The sequence below is a fragment of the Athene noctua genome, chromosome 13 (genome assembly GCF_965140245.1).
Source record: "Athene noctua chromosome 13, bAthNoc1.hap1.1, whole genome shotgun sequence".
NCBI lineage: Eukaryota > Metazoa > Chordata > Aves > Strigiformes > Strigidae > Athene > Athene noctua.
In genome coordinates, this window is record NC_134049.1 from 23279009 (window position 1) to 23301001 (window position 21993).

The 21993-nt window shown below is 47.1% G+C and overlaps 1 protein-coding gene across 1 annotated transcript in view; it reads left to right on the forward strand.

Moving 5' to 3' along the window:
• Positions 1-21993, forward strand: part of TRIP4 (thyroid hormone receptor interactor 4) — a 33494-nt gene that overhangs the window by 2549 nt on the left and 8952 nt on the right. Inside the window, exons 4-11 of the mRNA XM_074916872.1 lie at positions 2108-2341; positions 3273-3351; positions 5011-5140; positions 5486-5701; positions 6248-6371; positions 7096-7283; positions 8371-8495; positions 9313-9404. Of these exons, the coding sequence (XP_074772973.1) occupies positions 2108-2341; positions 3273-3351; positions 5011-5140; positions 5486-5701; positions 6248-6371; positions 7096-7283; positions 8371-8495; positions 9313-9404 (1188 nt within the window). The remainder of the gene's footprint in view (positions 1-2107; positions 2342-3272; positions 3352-5010; positions 5141-5485; positions 5702-6247; positions 6372-7095; positions 7284-8370; positions 8496-9312; positions 9405-21993) is intronic.

Consider the following 21993-nt stretch of genomic DNA (forward strand, 5'->3'; position numbering starts at 1 on the left):
GGGTTTTGCCTCAGAGCTACTTGCTGGGAACCCAAGCTTCTTCCTTATGTACGGATCCAGGTGTGCAGCTGCAGTCCCAGGTTGCATTGAATACAGCAGACGCTCTATTGCTGTCTCCACAGAAATAAGTGTGTGGATGTGCAGCACTTGACTTGCATCGTTAGACTTGCAGTGGAGTCCTTCATCCTGTAAACATCGAGCACATTGCACCTCCCAAAATTAAATTCCATGATTTATCCAGGTGCAACGCTGACTGAGCAACATTCAAATCCTGAGAGTCACGATTGCACCTGAATTAATAGTGGAACTTAAATTTATGTTTTTAAATTGAGTTTTTGTAGCAGAGAGGCTGCAAATACTTAAAGTGTTTGTAAAAGTCTTTGTTTGTAAGACAAAAAAACCCCATTTTTTTAACTGGAGGGTTAAAAATGGACAGTAATGTTCCATTTCCCTGTAGTTATGCTCTAATTTAATATAAAAAGCCCTGAGGAAGCTCTGCCAAGGTTTCCTTAACCAAGGTTGCTTTATCTGTTTTTGATTTTTTTTTTTTTTTTTTCATGGCAGTAGTGTTTGGATCTGGCAGTGACAGTAAAGCCAGTTGGACAGAACTGGGGGAACTGGAAATGCTGCATCCACTTGTCACTAGCCAGTAGCCTGCTTCTATTGAGAGCAGGTGAAAAGAGTCAAGACAAGAGGTGTCTTAAAGCCACAGCATGGACGGTCACTGCGAAAAGCAGTGTGGGAGGATGTGGGATGTAGAAGCAGTGCTAGCTGAGCGTGGGTCAGGGAGCAGGGGCGGTTCTCTAGAGCGCAGCAGGCAGAGAAAGCGAGTTGTCCTGTGGTGAATGAAAAGGCTTTCTGGGAAAGGGTTTCCGAGAAATCCTCTCTTCTATTGTTGAGAGAGACTATGGAGAGGAGAGGCAAAGAAAAGCTGTGCTTGCGCTGCAAGAGGATTTTCAAGTGTGTCACAGATAGGACAGCTAAAGGCCAGAGAGTGCATTTACGTTGGAGTGCTGCTTGCTGAAATAGATAAGGGTAATAAGTCCTAGTCTTTCTTGGTCATGGCTGGCGTGCAGTTCATAGCTGAAACCAGTCTCATCTAGTGTTAGGAGACAGGTTTGTGCCTGGAGTGTGTTGTGCGTACTTCCCAAAGCATCTGTTTTTGAGTACTGCCAGAGAAATGGTAGCAGTTGGCTTTGTTCTGTTCCCTTGAAATGATTTCTGTGCTGTAATTAATTCCTGCAATTAACTTCTCAACAATTCACTTCTCATCCGGTACCTGCAGGAGATGTTGGGTGGGAGGAGGAACCCTTTGTTTCTTTGATCAAGGTGTAATGTCTGAGGGAGAAACCAGAGCATTCCACTATTAGATTATTAATCCAGCTGTCATCTAAAATATTGTGCTTTGTTTCTGATCAGGGTTTCTCTATTTCACCCTGACCCAAAGCTTAGTTCCTAACCAAATGCAGTCCCTGATTGACACTCATAGAGGTGAATCACAGAATCACTGATGCCAAGTCATGAAATGAGAATTTACATTACAGCAAAATACTTGGACATGTAGTGCACAAAAAACCTCTGCTCAGGTGGCTGTGCCAGGTGGAAAATATAAAAAATGCTGGGTGGTGAACTGGCTGTGAATGAAGAGGTCCTGCTGCCACCAGCAGCTTTGTTTCTGGGGATGGTCATGCACAGGAGTTCACAGTCACAAATAGGGAATTACTATTATCTAATACCCTTGAAAATAAATCTGGGAGTAGCTGAGCTGCTGGTCGAAGCTGCTAAATACCTGTGGGTTGATATTGCAGGTCCGGGGGACTTACAGCACACATGCAATCTAGACCCAAGCAGTTTTAGCTTTCAGAGGCAGCCAGCGTCAACTGGATCAGCAACTTCCTTATGTCCTTACTTTGTTTAGATTCCTTGGACCTTTTCTGGCAGGCCTAAGCTTGTCTTTCCATTGAATCTGGGGTCTGGTCCAAGTTTCATTCCAGTTAAGCAGAATAACACTTGTCTGAATCTCCCCAGCCTGTTCGAGGGTGGGTGCTTTCTCTCTGCTGCTGGTATTGAACTGTGAGTACAGTTTGTTTATATTTTTGCTTCTCAGGCACAAGAGAGCAGCAGTGGAGTCAGCAGCAGTAGCAATTCCTCTAAGAAGAAGCCCAAATATGTCAGCCTGTATACCAAAGAGGGGCAAGACAAGCTGGCCGTCTTGATTCCTGGGCGTCACGCCTGTGAGTGCCTGGGCCAGAAGCACAAGCTCATCAACAACTGCTTGGTTTGTGGGCGCATTGTCTGTGAGCAGGAGGGCTCTGGACCCTGCTTGTTCTGTGGTGCTCTGGTTAGTAACGAGGTTGTTTTTATTTGCTGTGCTTGAATGTGGCGTAGTTTGCTCAGGGCTTTGAAATGGCATGGGGTTGAATCAGCCTCTCAGATCAAAGTTCCTCTAGCAAAGTTCTCTAAGCTCTAAAGCTGGGCAGGAAAGAACCTGTACTATCTCCTTTCAGGGGAAGGAGAACTGCTGTGGCTTCAAGTCACTTTGTGTTTCTTTTATGATATGCTGCATCAGAGAGCGGAGAGGTTTCCCTCATCATTTACATCCCTTCAGAGCTTGCCTGATTTATGACAGTCACCTGTGGCTGTCATGTGCATCACCGTAATGTGCAAAATGTGTGCAAGGCTTCAGCCCCATCCTGGGCCCAGCCCTGGTAGCCTTGTAAGGGACAGGAGATGTGGCCAGGGCCAGGGAACTGACTTTTCTTCAACACTCATGCAGTATGCACCATTTAGGGGACCTGTTACACCCTGTATTTGGTTGAAAGGGCGCCTTTTGGAGAAAGGAGGCAAGCTAATGACAGCAGATTAAGTAAAGTTAAATTCAGGAGAGAGGGAAATATTGTTGGGATAAAGAAAATGTTTTAAATCAGATTGGTTGCTATTTTTAAAGATCTGTTTAGCTCCAGGTGACCAACCAGGAGAGAGGACCTGTGTCTTCATCTGCCTGGGGAGGTTCTGAGTGCATTTCTCATCCTTTGAGACCACATAGCAAGTGTGCCCACCCACAAAACAAAGGAAGACCAAGCTATATCTTTCTCATGAATTGCTTTTAGCAAAAAACTAGGATTCTCCCTGTGTAAATGGCACTGAAGGGAACGAGGTGTGGACTATGTTGGCCGTTTTGAACTGCTCACCCTGAGCTGTTGTCCAAAGCTCTGAAGCTGGTCAAGCTTGTGATGTCCTTCCTAAGTCTTAATTTTCTTTTTTTCCCTTAGGTGTGCACTAAAGAAGAACAGGACATTCTTCAGCGGGACTCAAACAAGAGTCAGAAGTTGCTGAAGAAGCTCATGGCAGGTCAGTAGCAATTACGTACCTGTAATATAATGAATCCAATCAGTTATGCAGCAGCAGGAGCCTTCTTCTGCCTCACTGTCCTACACTTGCCTTGATGTTGTGTAGGAATGAGAGTGTGTGTGTCCTGGAGTGTAAATTGTCTAGGTCCATCCGTCCGAATTATAGAATGTTGCTGGCAAAGACTAAAGGTAATTCTCAGGAGCTGACACCTGATTGTTTCTCTGGGATGTAAATTGCCAGAACGATTTGTGAACTTTATTTGCTTCAGACTTTACTGAGCCACTTGTGCTCGTTGCTGCATGTGTCTGTGATGGGCATTAAAAGGATTGTTGGGAAGATGGCTCCTTGTGTCCTCTCTACAAGCAGCATTTCTGGACTTCAACTGAGGTGATAACTGTGAGTGTCAAATGGTAGTGTGTAATGTCCGTACCCAGAGGCCCCAAGGCTGCTCGTTAGGCATTCCTGAATCCATCACATGCACTGGACCATTGCAGCAGTCCTTGAAAATTAGGATATGTCTCATGTGGAACATGTGCTGTGGAAGATGAAGTGCTGCAATCTGATTTGCTAGGTCTAGAGAGGTGGTGGTTAATATTTTCTAATGACTCTTCTTGTCTAACACTTATCTTGGGAGCTAAAAATAGGAACAGAGCCAAGGAAAGCAGGAGGAAGTAATACCCAGTCTCCCAGTGAAGACCTGTGCATTGTGGGGATGTTTGTCTGAGTTTAGCTGAAATATAGCCAAGGTCACAGTGTTCTTGGTTGAAAAATACACTTTGCTGGGGAAATATTTACTCTGGGTCTCGGTGTCAACATCTCTTTAGAGCCGCTGAGATGGCAGGAGGTCCTGTAAGTCCTTGAGAATAACAGCTGATCACAGATTTGTTCTGTTTATAATCTTTCCGTAGAGATCCTGATGTACTCCAGGATCCCCTTTTCTTACCCATTTTATTGGTCTTCCTTTCTGCCCCTGCCAGGTCTTGCTTTGTGCGTTATCTGTGTAGGTGAAAGCTGAAAAAGAAACCTTTTTTTTTTTTTTTGGTTCCCTTTTATTTGGTTGGCTGGGTTTTGGCCCCTTGCCAGAGATGGTAGGAAATAAGAGATTGTTGCTGGGAATAGATTTCTCCATCATTAACAATAACTGGTCCGAAAAACCTGCTGAGGTGTGTTGGTGGAGGATTTCATTTGCGAGAGGCTCGTACAGCAGCAGACAGAAGACTTGCTCTGTGCAGAACTGGCACTTGTCAGCGATCTGTCATGACCAGGAGTCTCTTTGTGGAGGTGACAACACTTAGGAGAGAATTTGGCTTTTAGGAAGGAACTCAAGGCCTGTGCCTGGTGATGGGTGGAATTTAGACTGCCCAAATCGTTAGGGAAGGGTGAAGGAGAACCAAAGACAAAGACCTTCTCTCTAAACACTACCTAGATGTTGTCAGTGTGGTATTTAAATGCTTCCTCTCTTTGGAGGAAGGAGTCTGTGAAAGGGGCTAGGGGAAAATGGGGACTTGAACCTCGTTTGGAAAGGCGCTGATCTTGGTGCAAGGTTCTTCTTTTAGCTCCTGGAATGGCATTTGTTTAGGGGGCATTTCTGCAGCCAGGCCCACTGAGACTGGGCTTTAAACAACTGACTACTGAGCTGTGATTTGTTTTCTATCTCAGGTGCTGAAAGTTCAGGGAATTTGGATGCCATCAGCAAAGACTTACTGCCTCGACAAGAAGCTAGACTTAAAGCAGGCCTGGAGATGGCTGTGAAACACAAAGACAAGTTGTTGGAATTTGACAGGACAAGGTAAGATACTGGCTGTGAGACTATCATGAAATAGCATAAATTATCTGTCAGGCTAAGCTGCCCTTAACAGAAATGTTAGGGAGTTCCTTCTAAAACCTGGGCTGTAGCTACAGACACCTTAATGTTGGCATTTGGTGGAACCAGGGTGAACCCCTCGAATGGGTCCTGTTTGTATGTCATTGCTTTGTGTCCCTGACAGTCCGGCACTCTAGAGAGAGCAGAAAGGAGCCGGTAGGAAGGCAGATTTGAGGAGGGCAGGTTTGAGGAGGGCAGGTGTGGGGCAGGCAGCCCTGTGTCACTGTCTCACTGTGCTCATCCTCTACCACTATGGTTGTTTCTCACCAGCGTGCGTCGAACCCAGGTCATTGATGATGAATCAGATTACTTTGCCACAGACTCCAACCAGTGGCTCTCCAAGCAGGAAAGGGAAGCCCTCCAGAAGAGAGAGCTGGAACTGCGGGAGCTGCGTCATGCTTCTCGGCTTGCCAAAAAAATCACCATCGATTTCGCTGGCAGGCAGATCCTGGAGGAAGACAACAGCTTGGCTGAGTACCACAGCAAGTGAGTCAGAACTGGCGGTACAAAGGCATGCCTGAGAGCAGGGAGGTGAAAATCGTTATGGATAGTGGTCTGGCTAAATCTGGAAGAGCAAGTGTAAGGAAAGCTGAGCAAGTCGATCCCTTGAAGGGCACCTCTGACACTAGGATGCAAGTTTTGAATTCTTTTCTTCCTTGAGGGTCTTTCTGGCTTGCAGCATATCATCTCTTTCAGCGCAGCTCTGCTGAGACCCTCTCCTGAGCCCAGCTGAGTGAGGCTTGCACGAGGTTTCAGTAGCTGGCATGTCTGTTAATGATAAAGCTGCCCTGGAAAGAGATGTTGTAGAAGACCTATCTCAACAGAACCAGTTCATCTCAAATTCAAACCAAGCTGAGCTTCTGTGGCACAGAAGAGTGACTGTTCAAACTGCAAATCAGACCGAGCAAGGAAATAATTTAATTAGGGAAGGTGGTAGAAAAATGCTTTGGATCGGAAGCATTTGTGCAGGGAGAAGGGAGACGTTGCCAGGGAAAAGCATGGAATTTTAAAGCCCGTCTTTTGTGCTTACAGACTGGATGAAACCATTGAAGCCATTAGTTGTGGCACACTGAGCAAGCCAGCTGGCCCAGAAGTGAAGACGACTCTGAGTTCTGGTGTTTTAGTGAATCCCCGTCTTCTTCAGCCTGCTCCTTTGGTCAGTATGGGTTCAGTGATTTATTCCATGACTAACTTTGGGAGAGCTGAGTTTAAGAATTGTGAATTCTGGCACATTTGTATTACCTCTTTCCTCCCCTGTGTCTGAGAGATCTTCAGTAGCCATCTGAGTTGGGAACAGGGAAAGTTTGCCAACGCCCTGCCCTCTTCTCTGCTCTTGGTAGGTTTTGTTTATGTGAGTTTTAGACTCCCACCTCCTTTTCAGGAATGTGGAAGAATTTCTGAGAGTCAGCCTAAGGTTGTGTCACTTTCTGTGAAGCCTTTTCTGCCAGATTTCCAGTTTCCAAAGGGCATAATTTCTGCCCTCTAATTCCACTTTAATCTTGGTGTTCTTGGTGCATGCTGAGCATGTGGAGGTTGGGCGATCCCTGTTTTGGGAGTTGATGGCTGTGAACATGCTTTGAAAATTGTATCTTCCTGTGAATGGTCTGAGACACCAGCAGATAGATTTATTCTTGAAATTCATAGTTTATCTGTGATGCGTAGAAAGGAAAAGCTGCATAGAGTGGAGCATGACCTTGCTTTTTCTACTGCCAAAGTATGGCATGTAAGCACAGTGGGTTTGCAAGGAAGGAAGAGTAATCCCAATAAGAGTAGTACCTCTGGCCTTACATGAAGAAGAACTTCAAATAGGATTTGCACTTGATGTATGTTGTTTCCTAGAGAGATGCTAACAGTTTTCTTGTTTCTTTTGATCACTGAAGTGGGTGGACCAAACTGGTTTGCTCCCACACAGGAAAGCTATCCATTCCATGGACGCTGGAAATGAGTCTGGCTCGGAGCGGAACAGGTTGCGGATTCAGGATCGAGAGCTGCAGGAGATCTCAGATGACGGTTGGTGCCTCAGCATGCACCAGCCTTGGGCTTCCTTGCTCATAAGAGGAATCAAAAGGTAAAGGGGTGGCTTGAACTGTGATGTATCCTGACCAGCTCTTGCTTTGTAGGTGAGATGGGAAGTTGTGTTCCTCAGAGGACCTCTGTGGACTCGCTTGCTTTTTACAGTGACTGATAGGTCCAGGTTTGGAAACCATGCTTCCTCATCCAGTGTACAGATGGTTTGAGAAGCCGATTAATCCATTTTTTGTGAGAGTAGCTAACCTGGAAGGTTCAAGTTTCTTTATAGTGGGTAAATTTAGGGAGAGACTGAGATTTCTACGCTATAGTTGGGGTGTACCTTTCTGGAATTTGAAAGGCAAATAAGCTGAAAATGTGAAATATGTACTTCTGGTCTTGTTGTCCATCATAAAGAAGCCAACAGTGACATCAGGCTGTGTTTAAAAATAACAACCACATGCATACACCCCTTGCACTACTTTCTCCCTCTAGGCTAGGAATCAAGTTACAAAGAGAGGCTCCTTCAGCCCAGCATCCCTGGCATGTTAATTCACCTTTTCTACAATTAACCTGGACAAAATAATCTTCTTTAGCCCTTTTTTCCCCTTTCGTTCGTACAATTTTTCATTTTAGAGAGCAAAGCTTTTTCACTTTCAAAGCTAAAGTTGCTGTAAATCTTAATGTGCCTGACTTCTGCATCCAGGTGGTCTGGGATGCTGTCAGCCACTCTGATACAGCATTGATGCCTAGTGCCCATTCTGGGGTCCCCAAGACCTGCAGCTGATGACCACGTGGTACAGATGTGCGGTCCCTTATTAATCCCTAGATTGGATCTTACTGTGCGTAACTTTCTGAGCTCCTAAGGGAATTGTATGAGCAGACTGTCCTACGCCCATGTCTGGCACACCGCTGTACTTGCAGGGAATTGATGTCCTTTTCTGCTGTTGCTCTAAAGCAGTGAGGATGTGGCATTATTTCTTGCCCATCTCACCTCTTCTCTGTAGTGGTGACATGTTGCTTGAGTTTAAAGAGCCAGGGCAAAGCTTAGCAGCAGGAATTGCATAGTGAAACATTTGATTGAAAAATCTGTCTGTGTGGATGATTTCTGATGAAATTTAAGTCCTGAGTTCTTCTCTGCTTTCTAGGGTGGAGGGCAGGACCTGGTACACACCTCATAGAGGGCGGTTATGGATTGCAGCTACTGCTAAAAGACCTTCCCCTCAGGAAATCTCTGAACTGGAGACCACCTACAGAATGCTGCTCCAAAAAGGTGAACTTCTCTCCTTGGATCTGCGTATTATTTGGTACATTGAGCCACATAATGAGCAGTGTCAAAAAGCCCTCTCTGCTGAGCAGTTATTACTGCTTCGCTTTTTAACCTTCTGTTCTTGAAATTCTCTTCTTCCTTTCTGCATTTCGTCAGCCGAATGGATATGGTGGCAGACTTTAACTCCATCCTTTAGCTGCTCACGTACTTCAAGCACAAACGCTGTCGAATTGTACCTGACTTTTGTGATAGCTTTTGACAGCAAAGGACTTTATTTTATTCTTAGCTCAAGCAATAAGCTATTGAATGTGTGCATGTGTGCGTGTGAAGTGACTTGTGCTTTAGTCTGTTTACAGTGATGTTAAAGGCTTTTCATGTATTCTGACCTTGTGGAAATCAGGATTGGAAAGCTGCAGGTTCTCCAGAAGATGTTACGCTCTCATGTGGGTAGGAGGATCCTGGTGGCTGCACTGCACACCTCTTTGTGCAGTGTTTCTGCACGTCACCCAGCTTAAGTATCATACAGCAGGATTGTCTGCTCCTGCATCAGGGCAGGGAGCTCTTCCTGCACTATGTCTTCCTCTGTCAGAAGCTAAGCAGGGAAATGCTTATATGTAATTATATCACCCAAACTTAGTCCTATCATGTGAAAATCCTGGGCTGAAAAAAGAACGACGGGGTGTTAAAATTGCTGTATATTTTCTTGTGTCTCAAAAAGTAGAAGTGCATGGAGGAGAGGGAAGGGCACCTGGGGGTGAGAAGAGCCCAGCTATGTGTATGGGGATGAGGGCCCCCTGAAGAGTTATTTCTTTTGATGCAGATTTGGAATTTCCAAGCGATTATCCCTCGGGGTGCCTTCTAGGCTGCGTGGATGTGACCGATTGTTTGTCGCAAGAACAATTTAATGAGCAGGTGAGTACAGCAAATAAACTTTTACAATCTTACATTAGCCAGCGGAGGTTTAAAGTGGTGTAACCCACCTCCGTGAGATGCTCTAGAGAAGACATCGAATGGAGATTTTAAACTGTGTTGAGAGAAAACACATAGTGTTGTGTAGCTAGAAAGAGAACGTACCGAGAAAACACATTTCAGCAGTGGCGGAAGGGAGCGGTGGGCTAATACTGACTAAATCCACCATCAGCTTCTCCGGCAGTGAGGAAGTTTGATTGAAACTAGTTTCTCACATACTCTGAAACTCTTTTCAATAAGGACTCATGCCTGTTTAATTAAACCAGCACTAGCTAGAGAGACCATGCTGCAAGGGCTCGTGACAGTCGTTGCTTCCCTTGCTGATGGATGTGCATCAGGATGCTGTGGCTGTGCTAGACTCCAGACAGGAACCTACAATGCATTAGTCTTGCATTTCTGGATTTTGTCGTTATTTGGCAGACTTGGAAGCTTACATCTTAACTGGATGTGGCTTCTAAAGAGCTGATGGTTTCCCTTAAAGAAGCTTCATGGCGTCGTAGTAGAATTGCTCCAAGTTTTTCCCAGCCAGGCAGCAATTTTCTGCTACCTCTGGGTATAACTATACTGATCTTCCCATCTCAGGGAGGACTCTGGATTAGGAAGGGTCCAGTATCTGTTTGGCTGCTTTAGGAGTACAGTAAACGACTCCCTGAGCATAGCCAGTTTTTTGCAGTTATTGCAGTGATTTGTGTGGCAGAGGACCTGAAGTGGCCTGAAACACAAGACAGCGTGGAAACATAGAAAACTCTACAGCAATGGTGGTGATGTGCCATGGGACCTTGTCCCTGGCACTGTGGTGCCAGCAGGATCAACTACCCTGCTATAAGAGAGGGCAGCTTGGCCCAGACAGAGGCATCTAGGTCTGTAGCTGCTGGACCTGCCTGGTGCTTTTTCCTGGAGCTGGAGGTCACAGTAGCCTCACTGCTGAAAGCTGTGCTCTGGCTGGGGCACTGAGTCACCAGGAGCAGGAGCTGTGGGAGGTGAGCACCCTCTCACCAGAGAGGATGGACAGGAGAGAGCCACAGGGTCTTCATGGAGACCCTACAGAGAGGACATCCAGACCCCCTAGATATAGGGGGGAGGGACATCTGGAGATTACAGTGGATCAAGACTCCCAGGAGAGTCAGGGATGTTTAAGTGGCCTTTTCTGAATGAGGCAGGTGATTTGGTGGCCAGGGACACAGATAAGTTTGAGATACTGAGGCCTTCTTCACCCTAGGCTTCACCTTCATTCTTCACAATCCCAGAGATCTTGTGCCTAGAGGCAGAGTTCAAGGAGGGGGAGGGACAACCTGTAGTGAAGGGAGTCAGGAGTCTTTTGAGAAATCTTAACCCATACTAGTCCATGGGTGCTGATGTTGTGCATCCAAATGTGCTGAGAGTGTCGGCAGATGTCTTTGTGAGGCCACTCTGACCTTGGAAAGGTTATGGAGGTCAGGAGAGGACCCTGATAGCTGTAGAAAGGTCGCTATTACATCCATGTTTAAAAAGGGAAGGAAGGATGATCCTGGACACTTCAGGCCAGTCAGCTCCACTTTGGTTGCTGGGAAATTCATAGAATGATTCCTCTTGGAAGCCAGTTTTGGGCATGTGAAGGAGAAGGACATTGGGAATAGCCAGTGTGGATTTACCTAGGGATAAAATCACTCTTGACTAACCCATTTACCTTTTATGATCCAACAGTTAGAGTGGTGAGTATCTTTTACTTTGTATTTAGCACGGCTTTTATCCTGGTCTCCTACACCATGCATGTATTCAAGATGAGTCACTATACTCTGCGTAGGTGGACTTCTAGTGCTGACAACTAACTGGCTGGGTCATCGAGCTTTAAAGTGCAGTGGTGGTTGCCTCATAATCTCCTTGGAGGCTTGTTACAGGTGGTGTTCCTCAGGGCTTTTTCCTCAAACTTCTCCTGTTTAATACATTTAGCAATGACCTGGAGGGGGAGATGGAGTGCCCCACAGTTTTTTTCTGAATGCTGCTCTTGAGGGGAGCAGCGGCTGTGCTCTGTGGCAGGGCTGCCGTTCAGGGGAAACTCGGCAGGCTGGAGGAAAGGGCTGGCGTGATACTCCTGAAGGCCCAGTGCCAAACCCCACACCTGGGGTGGACTCACCCCTGCGTCAGTGCTGGGGAGCAGCTCTGCTGAAGAGGCGCTGGGCATCTTGGCAGCCAGCGAGTGAACAGCAGCCCTGGCGGCAGGGAGGACTGGCCGCATGGTGGCCCGGTATGGCCAGTAGAAGTGATTATTCTTCTTTGCTCAGCATTGGTTAAGCCACATCTGGAATATTGTGGTCACAAAAAGGATGTTGATAAACTGGAGTCCAGTGGAGGCCACCAAGATGGTTGTAGGCTGGAGCATGTGCCCTCTGAAGAGAGGCAGCGAAGAAGAGAGATCTTCCACTTCCTGCAAGGAGATTATAGAGACAGAGCCAGGCTCTTTGCTGATGTACACAGCAGAAGAATGAGAAACAAGTGTCATAAATTGAAAGGGGAGTGGTTGATGTTACTTAGGAAAAAAAAATTACCCATGAGGACAGCCAAGCACTGGAGTAGGCATTGCCCAGGGGGCTTGTGCAGTCTCCACCCGTGAAGGTTTCCAAGACCCAACAGGACAAAGTTGTGAGCAACCTCACCTGAATTCAGTGCTGACCCTGCTTTGATTGGGAGGTTGGGGTAGAGACCTTCTGAAGTCTGAGTCTGTGATGCTGTGACTGACTCCATGCCCAAAATCCAGAGCAGCAGCTATCCTTGGGGTGTGTTTTATTAACTTACAAAGTCTGCGCTTAGTATGAAGTGTGGCACAGCTGTTTCTGATACTGTTTCATGCCTGTGCACTCCACTGCCCCTAGTACAAGTCAGGTTTGGTCTGATGGGAATCACCAGACCATGTAGGGCTTGATAGTGAACTGAGACCATCTTGTGAGACAGACTAAATGGATTCCTTGGGATGGAGGAAGAGGACACACCAGCCTGATGGGCATCTTCTTGCCATGAAGAGTCCGAGGGGCATTTGCCACCGGGGGCTGTTTCTCATGAAGTGCTCTTCTGGTTTTCCCAAACCCTGTGAGATGTTTTTAGCAGAGATGTCTAGAAACTAGAGATGAAGAGTATTTCTGATGAGGTTGTCTCTGTTCATCGTGGGCGGAAGTGGGAGAGGTTGGCATACGAGCAGCAGAGGGAGCTTTGGGACTGGAATACAGTGAAATCTGCAGGCGCATTTGGCCTTGTATGGGAGCAAGCCTTGGGAGAGAGAAAAGGACACTGGGGCCAGTGTAGGGTTTTTCTTCTGTAGCATCCACTAATTTGCACTTTGATCTTAAATGGAGATTCTCGTCCTTCTGCTGTCTGTAACAGTGGTGGAACAATACATCCAGGTCTCTCACAAGTACTTTTCTCACACTAACAATTCCTTCCCTTTCTTTGTGGGTATGTTCTTCAGGCATTGGTAGAACGGCTGTGACAGCTTCTTACAGTCTGAGAGTGTTGTAGATAACTAGCTTTTAGTCTTCTGATAGAGGAGCCTCACAGTTAGCTATGTTCTCTATAAATTCCTCCCAGATTGCTGCCACTGCTTGGCCGCAGAGGCACTGGAGGTAAGTGTTTTCCAGCAGCACTGTTACCAGACCTGCTGGTGGGAGAGTTACCTCTCTTCTCAACGCCATGGCACTTCTCAGTTTATATTTCGCTGGCTTTTTGCTGGTCCCATATTGCAGCCTATTTATAATTCTGAATTCGTTGCCTTTTTACAGTGGTTTTGTCCGATTTTTTTCCCCAGGATCGCTTTATGCAGTGTTCATTTCCCTAGCTTGTTAAGATTGAATCCAGAGATCTGAGCATCTTTCTGAAGTTGGTTTATGAGGAAATGTATGTTTTTATGGACTATCATGAGCAGTAAGTGCATCTGAAGGAAGCTGAGATTAATTTAATTGCAAATGCTAGCAAGATGAAGAAGTGTACAGCGTCAGCTCAGAAATCTGGGTTGGATCTCGCTGGGAGTAGGAAATCCCCGTTGCTCATACTGATGATTCAGCCCAGGTTTATCAACAACCAGCACCAAAGCCACTTGTCAGCAGTGTAATCCAGCCATTTCTCAGTGTACAAAGACTCCTCCTAGCTTCAGGGAGAGAGGGAAAGGAAGATGATGTGGGTTTGCCACTTATGGCATGCAAAAAACATTGAATCTTTTCTAAGGATCTGTGATATGTTAGCAGGCAAGGTAATGTGATGCAGCAGCAGAGACTTCTCAGAGATGAAGCCACTGTGGAGCTCTTTCCAGGTTCTGTGCTTTGACTCATAACTCTCCTCTTCACCAACTCGTATTTAAAGCTTTGTATTTTCTGGAAGAAATAATTTCACAAGTGCAGGGCAAGCCACGTTTGGAGGTTATGCCCACGACCTGAAGGTGAAACAGTTCCCTGTCTATCATCTTTTGATGGTGATCCTGCCTTTTTCAGCAGCCATGGAAGTTTGCTTTGATTCTTGTGCCCATTCGTTCCCATAGGCAGGGGAGACTCTTCCCAGTCTGTCCCTCCTGCAAATTTTCTATTATTACTCAGTCCTTTTGGTGCCGTCACCCACTCCTTATTTAGTACCATCTGCAGATTTAATTCCCTTGCTGTTTGCATCCTTTCTCAGGTTTCTAATGAAGATGTTAGTGGCACCCTGCTGGTATTTTCCTATCGTTACCCTCATTTAATTTTTTTTTTTTTTACATGTGCACAAAACCCAAAATCAAGTAACAATGCCCTGTTTTGCTGGATGCTACACTGGTGGACTCAGACCAAGTCTCTGCCCCCATTATTATTCGGGACTGGTTATTTATCCGTGTTATTACTGGACACAAGTCTGGCCTTGCGTAACCCCTTCAGAGGGGTCAGTCTTGTAACTCTGCCCTATGTACATTATTTGAAGACTGACTGATGTTGACGTGGTTTGCAGATCTTCAGGGCCATGTGAGAAGTGATGACAGAACAGGATCTTGTACGCAGTAGCTGACAGGGAGCAGAGGAAGAGCAGAGAAGAGATGTCCTTGTGATTAAAATCAGCATCACATCAGATGACATTGCCCTAATCCCAGTTGTGCTACTTACTGCATGAACTAGTTAAATCTGTTCCTCTGGGTCTCTTTCCCATGCGGAAAATAAAGCTGTGCTTCCCTGTCAGAGGTTATTTACACCTAATTTTACTGCTCAAAGCTGTGATCTTTGGATTGAAGCTGCTCCGGGAGCACAAGTTATTGTCAGGTAGGAAAGTCCACTCCAGGTATCGAGTGTCACCTGCTCTGTTCACAGGGGACTGAAGCAAAAGCTGCTTTCTGAATTCAGCCCTGCTGCTGAGGCTGGGTGGTAGGCTGGTGCCAGGACATCCCTCCGTGTGGCTCTTAAATCTCAGTATTTCCAGTTGAGCTTTGCACATCTTGCACCTCCTCAGAGCGCATTCTGGGCTCGTTTCCTTCTCTTCGTGGCAGCCACCCAAAAAGCCTTGGTTGAGACCAGAATGATCCCTTTGTTACACTTTTCGGTGCTAAAGGTGACCTGGAAACTTTTTTTCCCCCCATGGAGATCTGAGCGTTGACGACAGCTTTTCCTTGCTCTGAGGCTGACGTCACCGACACCTTGAACAGAGAAAGGAGTTGCCTTTCTTTTCCTGCATGAGGTGTTGGTGACTTCAGCAGCGGTCGCTGGGGAAACATGGGATGGTGCAGGCAGGGCTTGGCAAGAGTCTAAAGCAAGCAGGGAACTATTTACATTTATGCTGTTTTAATGTGCTCTGAAGTCCGTGTTCATTTTGCTAATGACTTTGATCCGAGAGACTGTTAGTTACTTTAGCTGGAAAAAGAACATTTCCGCTGCTGCTATTTTAGTAGTTGATAGGTGTGTTTGGACTTATTTTGAATGGAAGCGCGCACACATGCCGATATCTAGATGTAGCTATTATCTTGGGCTGAAATATTGGGTAATTATGTTTGACGGGAGTAAAGTGTTTGTTTTTCATTTCTAGGTGATCACTTAGTGTCCTAAATCTGCACAAGGGAACACATCTGAGCTATTTTTGTGCCACGAGACTGCAACTATCATTTAAATAGGCTCCATCTTTCCCTTACAGGAAATTTGCCTTTAATCTCGTGTCCTCCTCTTCTCTCCCCTGTGAAAATAACAGCAAAAAAAATGACACTCAGGTGCCAAGCATACAGGACTCGATTTAAATTCTCAAATGGGAGTGAAGAAGAAGGGTAGAAATTTTCTATGTTTAGACTCCAGAAGGTGCCTGTTTAGATTATCTCCAAATAAAGGAACAATAGCCTGCTGGTAATATTTTCCTAAGAAAGAGGTTAATGAGAGGGAGAAACGCAAACATATACATTGACGTGTACTTCGAAGAACAGTATAAATACGTAGAGACTTTTTACGAGGACCTTCTCCCTAAAGTAAAGGTTTCCTAATGTAGGCTCTGAGCGAGACAAATGCTTGTTTGTGCGGTGCTGTGGTTGTCCTGGCACCTTCGCTCACCCCCCACCAACAGGATATTTGCCTTCTCATTCCTGAGGCTTAGTTATTGCACCTCTGCTGATGAATGATTCTTAGCAGGGTTTTGAAGGCTAGATCAGATATACTCCCTTCTGCAGCAATCTAGGTGCCTGTTAATGATTGCAAATGACGAAAGGCCTTTGAACTTTACAGGTCCCAGAATTCTCCTAAGGTGAATTTGTCTTTTGTGTGTAGCCCAATGCCAGATCAAATGTATTAGACATTAGCCTGACTTGCAGGGACCTATGGGTGATGCATCTCTTTATTTGGTTTCTCACTGCATAAAGACCCCTGGTTCGTGGTTCTAGGAGCAGAGCAGGCATGCAGCTGGTTTGGATTATGGACGGTAAGAGATGGGGGAGTTTTTCCTTATGTGAAGTGCTTTGGTTTTCATCAGAGACTCTTCTAAAGCTCCAGCTGCCTTGCATAAGCCAGCAGGTTTACTGAGGCCACTGCTCAGTCTGTTAAGATGAAGGAGAGATTGTCACTTGATGATGATTAATTTAGGAATGCATTAACATGCCAAAGAAATCGAATGATAGAGGCTAGCTTGCCCTCTCCTCTGGTTTCCTAGACCCTAGGGAAAAAACGAAGCCAAGGCTGAAGCATATGACTTAATTAATGATGACTGTGGACTTAGCCTCTGCTACCATTTCAGCAAACTAGTCAGTGATCTGTTTTTGGGTTTGTTTTTTTTTTTTCCTTCTTTCAGATGTGGTCACTGATACTTGCCGCCTTCTTGGTGTTTGGTTTTTATTTAATCCTAATACCAAGTGTTAGATAAAACTGACCCCAAGCCTGGCTGCTGCTCAGGTGCCCCACACCCTCGCTGTCTGGTTGTAGCTCCACCAGGTTGAGCTGTGACCACCCTTTTGGTGGTGACCCCAAATGACAGGGGAGCTGGCAGCCACAGAATATAACCACTGTGGTAAATGTACAAGCACCCAATGACTATGCTTGCTTAAGCTTTCGTTGTCGTGTCATGGATTTCATAACCCTTAACAGACCGGTCGCTCAGATGCGTATTCTGGTTCTGCCACGCATTGGGCCGTGAGAAATCCCATCACGTTGGTGGAATTGAATCAATAGCTGGAAGCAGCTGCCAGCGTCACACCTCCTCGGGGAGTAGCAGCAAGGGTCAGCGCGGGGAGTGGTGGCTGCTGAAGTAAACCAGGGCAGGGATGCAGATGCCTTATCTGTGCAGGGCTGTGTTCACCAAAGTCAGGTTTTCTTCAAAGTTCAGCTGATCTCTGTCACCTGCTGCACTCAGCTATGCCATTTTACCCCTTTGCTTTGCAGTTCTGCTTTATGAAAGGACTTCACGATGCTGGTTGAAGCTGCCTGACTGTATCTAGCAGGGTGCAGGTGCTGTGAGCTGCTTGAGCCAGCAGCAGGTGCCCTGGTTTCCCCTCATCTCCTCCTCCCCATCGCCTCTTTCCTCCTCTGTGCCAGGTCTGGTCCGGCAGCGCGGGTGGTGGGGCTGCCAGCTGAGGCTAGCCCTGCCTCCGCTGTCCCTTGGCACAGGAGGATGAAAATGGCCCTTTCAGCTGAGCCTAGTACACTACCAAATATTTTTCCAAGTCCACCCAGTTTCCCCCGACGGTTGTCAGGCAGTCTGTAAACATCTCAAGCCCTTCTTGCAGGGTTTACCGTGGGCGGGTGTTTTCTCGGGCTGGGATTTGAGCTGCAGAAGGGTGTTGGTGGCTGTAGGTCCTGTGACGCCGGTTCAGGGAGAGCAGGGGGGGTGCAGTGTTCCCAGTGTTTGCCGGCACTGCTGACTCCTCCAGTTCTCCCTGCAGACTGGAGCCCTGGCAGACTGCTCAGTGTTTTAAAGTCTGAGTTCACCAGCACAAGTTTGAATATTAAATCTACATTTCAAAGTCCTGTTATTACTTACTATGTTTTAATTGCTTCCCCTGCCCTTTGAATCAAAGTACAGCTTGTGGTGTAGGAACACGACGAGAGCTGGGCTCGAGGCTGGGAGGCAGAGAACACCCACTGGAGGGATCCAACTGGCTAGGGGAAGGATCCTGCGGCGATCCCAGCCTGTTGCGTCTGGATCTGGTTGCGTACCAGCTAAGCATGTGAGGGACGGTGCAGCAAGGACTGACAGGCATCGATGTGGGAAGAAGGGGAAAGGAAGGCAGGCTAGCAAAATTCCTTGGGCATCCTCGCGAAGGGAGCCTATGCCAGCACATGATCTGCCAGCAGCAGATGTAAGCTCTCAAAAGCAGCAGGGAGGATGTTGACTGCAACAATGCATCAAGGCTGCGGTTTGTAACCTCAATAGTAAGGCAGTTAACTTTTTTTTTTTTTTTTAACAAAGACATTTTGATTGCCAAATCCATAACCATTAGCAGCTGTGGTTTTGAGCTGTTCCTTCCTCACACGTTGCAGTCTAGACCTGACAGGCTTTCAAACAAAAGTTTGGCTGCCGGCTTTTGTTTGTGTTTCTTTGCGATCCTGCTTTTTTTCTTTTTGCCTGTTCTGTTGATTTGGGTTGAACGTTGATGTGTATGTCTTTTCTAACCCAGCCTCTGTGGAGCAGCTTCTCTGCATCTATGTGGTCTTCCATGGCCAAGGGCAGTCTGTAGAGTTCCTTGGGTGCATGTTTACAAGGTTGCAGTACTGGATGTTTCTGCCTCAGGCTAGAAAATTTGGCGTTTCTAGAAAGTTGGATCTGCTTTGGGGTTTCTGTTCAGGAAAACTATGTTTCTCATGGGCCAAAGGCTGGTTTGCCTGTGCTAAAGCAGAGGGAATGGGTTCTTAAAAGATGGTGCTTGAAAATGTGCTGTTGGATGAAAGTGTGATACAAGACCATGTCATGAGGGAGATCAAATCTTGAAGTGAAGCACTTGGTGCTCTGCAAGCTCTTTCCAAGACTGGAGGTCTGAGTCAGGAGAAGGTGACACAGAGCAGCAGCAAACCTGGATCTCCTGGCTCAGGCGATGGCTCCTTTTGCCAGCTGGGTGTCACCTTTGGGTGAATGTGCCCTGGAGCACTTCAGGGTGAAGGCAGGCTTAGGAAAATTGGCTAGGTAATCCACAAAAGTGAATGTCCTTGTAACAAGGCGGTGGAGACTACCGCTGTTAGACGGGGAAACAATGCTTCAACACCACTCTCCTTGGAAAAGTGACAAGGACGGATGCGGCTCGCATTCCTGAAGGCTGGTCCTGCAAACTCTGAGAAGGATGGGGTTTGGTTTTTTCCTCTTCACATCAAGTAACTCCAGCCTGCAGATGGGCCAAAGATATGATAACTGAGCTTCAGGCACTGAATCAGTTTCAGCTGCAGCTGTACTTGTGCAGGACTATGGGGCACCTGTGGGCAGGAACCAGGGTTACTGCTGGTGGCACCTGAACTGGGATCGGGGAGCTTGCCGCACCCACAACAGGATAAGCATAATCTCTCTCATTTCTGATCTCTCCGTTTCTCCTGCATCCATGAGTCTGTGTTGCAGGTGTTGCTGTGAATGCCCTCTTTGGCTGCGGCACCTGTGTCACTCGCCAGAAACTCACGACTTTCTTTTCCCTTTTGCAAACCACTAAAGAAACATTTTCTAGCTGGATGGTGATCCCTCCGGAGAGGAGGAGAAAATGGCTGTTTAGTAGTTAATTACCTGTTACGTTAGTCTGACAGCTATGAAGCTTATGAGGCATGAAAGAAGAGCGGATCCGCCTTTCCCACAAATCACCAAGAAAACAGGGTGAAGGAAGTTGTGTGCAGCTCCCAGGGGGATGCCTTGCATCCCACTTCTTTCCCTTGCCCGTGGCCAAGGGGCTTCTCGTAACGCCTGGGGAAGAGCCCAGTGCATGTTTTTGCCTGCTGGGGAAAGCTGATTTATGGCCACTGCTGGTTACAGCAGCCCTGCTCTTTTGGAGGGGACGCCATCTCCGCCAAGATTATTTTTTTTCCCTTTGAATGCATTTTACGGTGAGGTCTCTTGCCAACACATGGGCTCCACTTGCTTTTATTCTTTCCAGACAGCATTGCTTTCCAGTGCTGCCTCTTTTATTTCGAAGCTCTCGGAGAGCAGCAGGGAAATGAAGGCTGGAGCTGGTGTCCTGGCCCGGTGCTGCCTGGCAGAGCAAGCTGTATTTCCCCTGTTGTTCACCGTGGAGGCACGCCAGGAAAATGATTCAACCCTTTCCATTATTAACCTTGCAGAACATCTCAACCACCCCCTCGCCGTGTGGTGCCAGTGCCCCAAGGCCACCCCCCGGCAGCTGTAAGATGGAGAGGATGGCAGTGACCTGCCAAAGGACTACAGGTTCCAGCGTGCAATTCTCCGCCGCGCTCCAGCTAACCGGGGTGTGCGCTGGGGCCGTGCGCTCGCATGCTCCATGGGCAACAGGAGTGGAGGAGAGCTCAGGCTGCATTGCAGGGCTCTGTAGGCCAGCACGTGTAAAATGCCGGGGCTATTCCCGCCTGGCACTAGCATTTGGTCTCTTGCGCTGCATTTTCTTGTCCTCTTTTGTGTCTGGAGACCTTAACGAGAGCGAAAGATGCTCTTGAAAGGTCGCTAACGAAGCTGCCGGGGAGCGTTTTGGCTTTGTGCTGCGCGGAGCCACTGCTCCGTTGCACGCGGTGCCTTTGTTCCTTCCTCAGATGCACCGGAGCAGAGCTCATCTTGTTAGTGATGGTTTGACTCCCCCCTGGCACATTTTCCTTCGGCTTGTTCGATTCCCCTGCCTTCGGTTCACGACTCTTGGGTTCAAGCAAATGCAGCTCATCAGGGAGAAGTGAAGAAATCAAGGGGCTTGGGACAGCCCTTCTCTGGGTTTTTTTTTCTTTCCCACTGCTGAGATCAAATCGGGATGCGCTAAGGGTCCTGAACCCCCATTGTTACCAGTGATGCTGGGCAAGCCAGCACAGCTCCTGCATCCCACTGCAGGCTTTACCCAAATCAGGGAAAAAATTTTTTATTTCAACAGATTGGTGTGGGGAAAAAAAAAATTAGCAGGATTTTTTTTTTTTTACTCAAATGTCAGAGAAGGTGGGTTGGTGTCTGCTGGCTCCAAGCTGGCTTGTCCCCTCCTTTGCTCTTTTGCTGTGGGCTGCAGAGTGGGGAGGCTGGCAGCCCTGCTGCTATTTCTGGTGGTGACGAGCTGGTGATGGGAGACGAGGGATGGCGAAAACAAAGTGTAGGGAACATTCATTAGCAATTATCCCTGCTTGCAGCTCGATTGGGGTGGCCGTTGGGGACATTTGATAGCCGCTTAATAGATATTCAAAGCACTGACTTCAGCAAGAGGGTGAATCTGGCGGCCAGTTTTTGGAAGAGTCCAGCGCTCAGCTCCCTTTTCCAGCTTGTACTTGGACGCTACATTTAACCTCGAGCTCTTTCTGCATGTATTAAGCTGCCTTGAGATCTACTTTTTTTCCCTTTCCCCTGCTAATCTCTTCACAGATAGAATCTTACAAACCTGTTAGCAGCAAACTGAAGCCCGACTGGTGTGGTCGCAGAGATGGAACAAGTGAGGAGGGTGATGGTTGCGTGGACACCGGTGTATGGAGAAGAGCATACGTGGGGTTTTTGACTGTGCAAAACAGTGGGCTCGAGCAGCAGTTGGTAAGCCGTGCCGGCTGTTCACAGCCCACGGAGCCCACCGTCCTCCCAACTGCCTCATTGCACGCCCGCTACAAGGTGGCAGAAGGTCTGAAAGGAGGCTGAATCATTTTTTTTTACACTGTAGTTACATTGCATAACCCTTCTCTTTTGAGCTTTCCTGCTCATCTGCAGGATTGGAGGGGCTGGGTTTTCTCCTTCTTGAGGGACAACCTGGCCTCTGGACTGTATTTGTTGTAGAGGGCCTTTTTAGCCACCTTATCCTAAATGTTGAGTTGATTCTCACTAGAGGCACTGTCAAAGTCTGCAGGACTGGCACCTGTCTTATTTACACGCTCAAGATTATAACAATGAGTACTGTTGAAATTAAGAAGGAATGTTTCCCCATCAGACTCCTGGCTGGGTTTGTTTCTTGGTCTCTGGTAGAGAGGGAGTG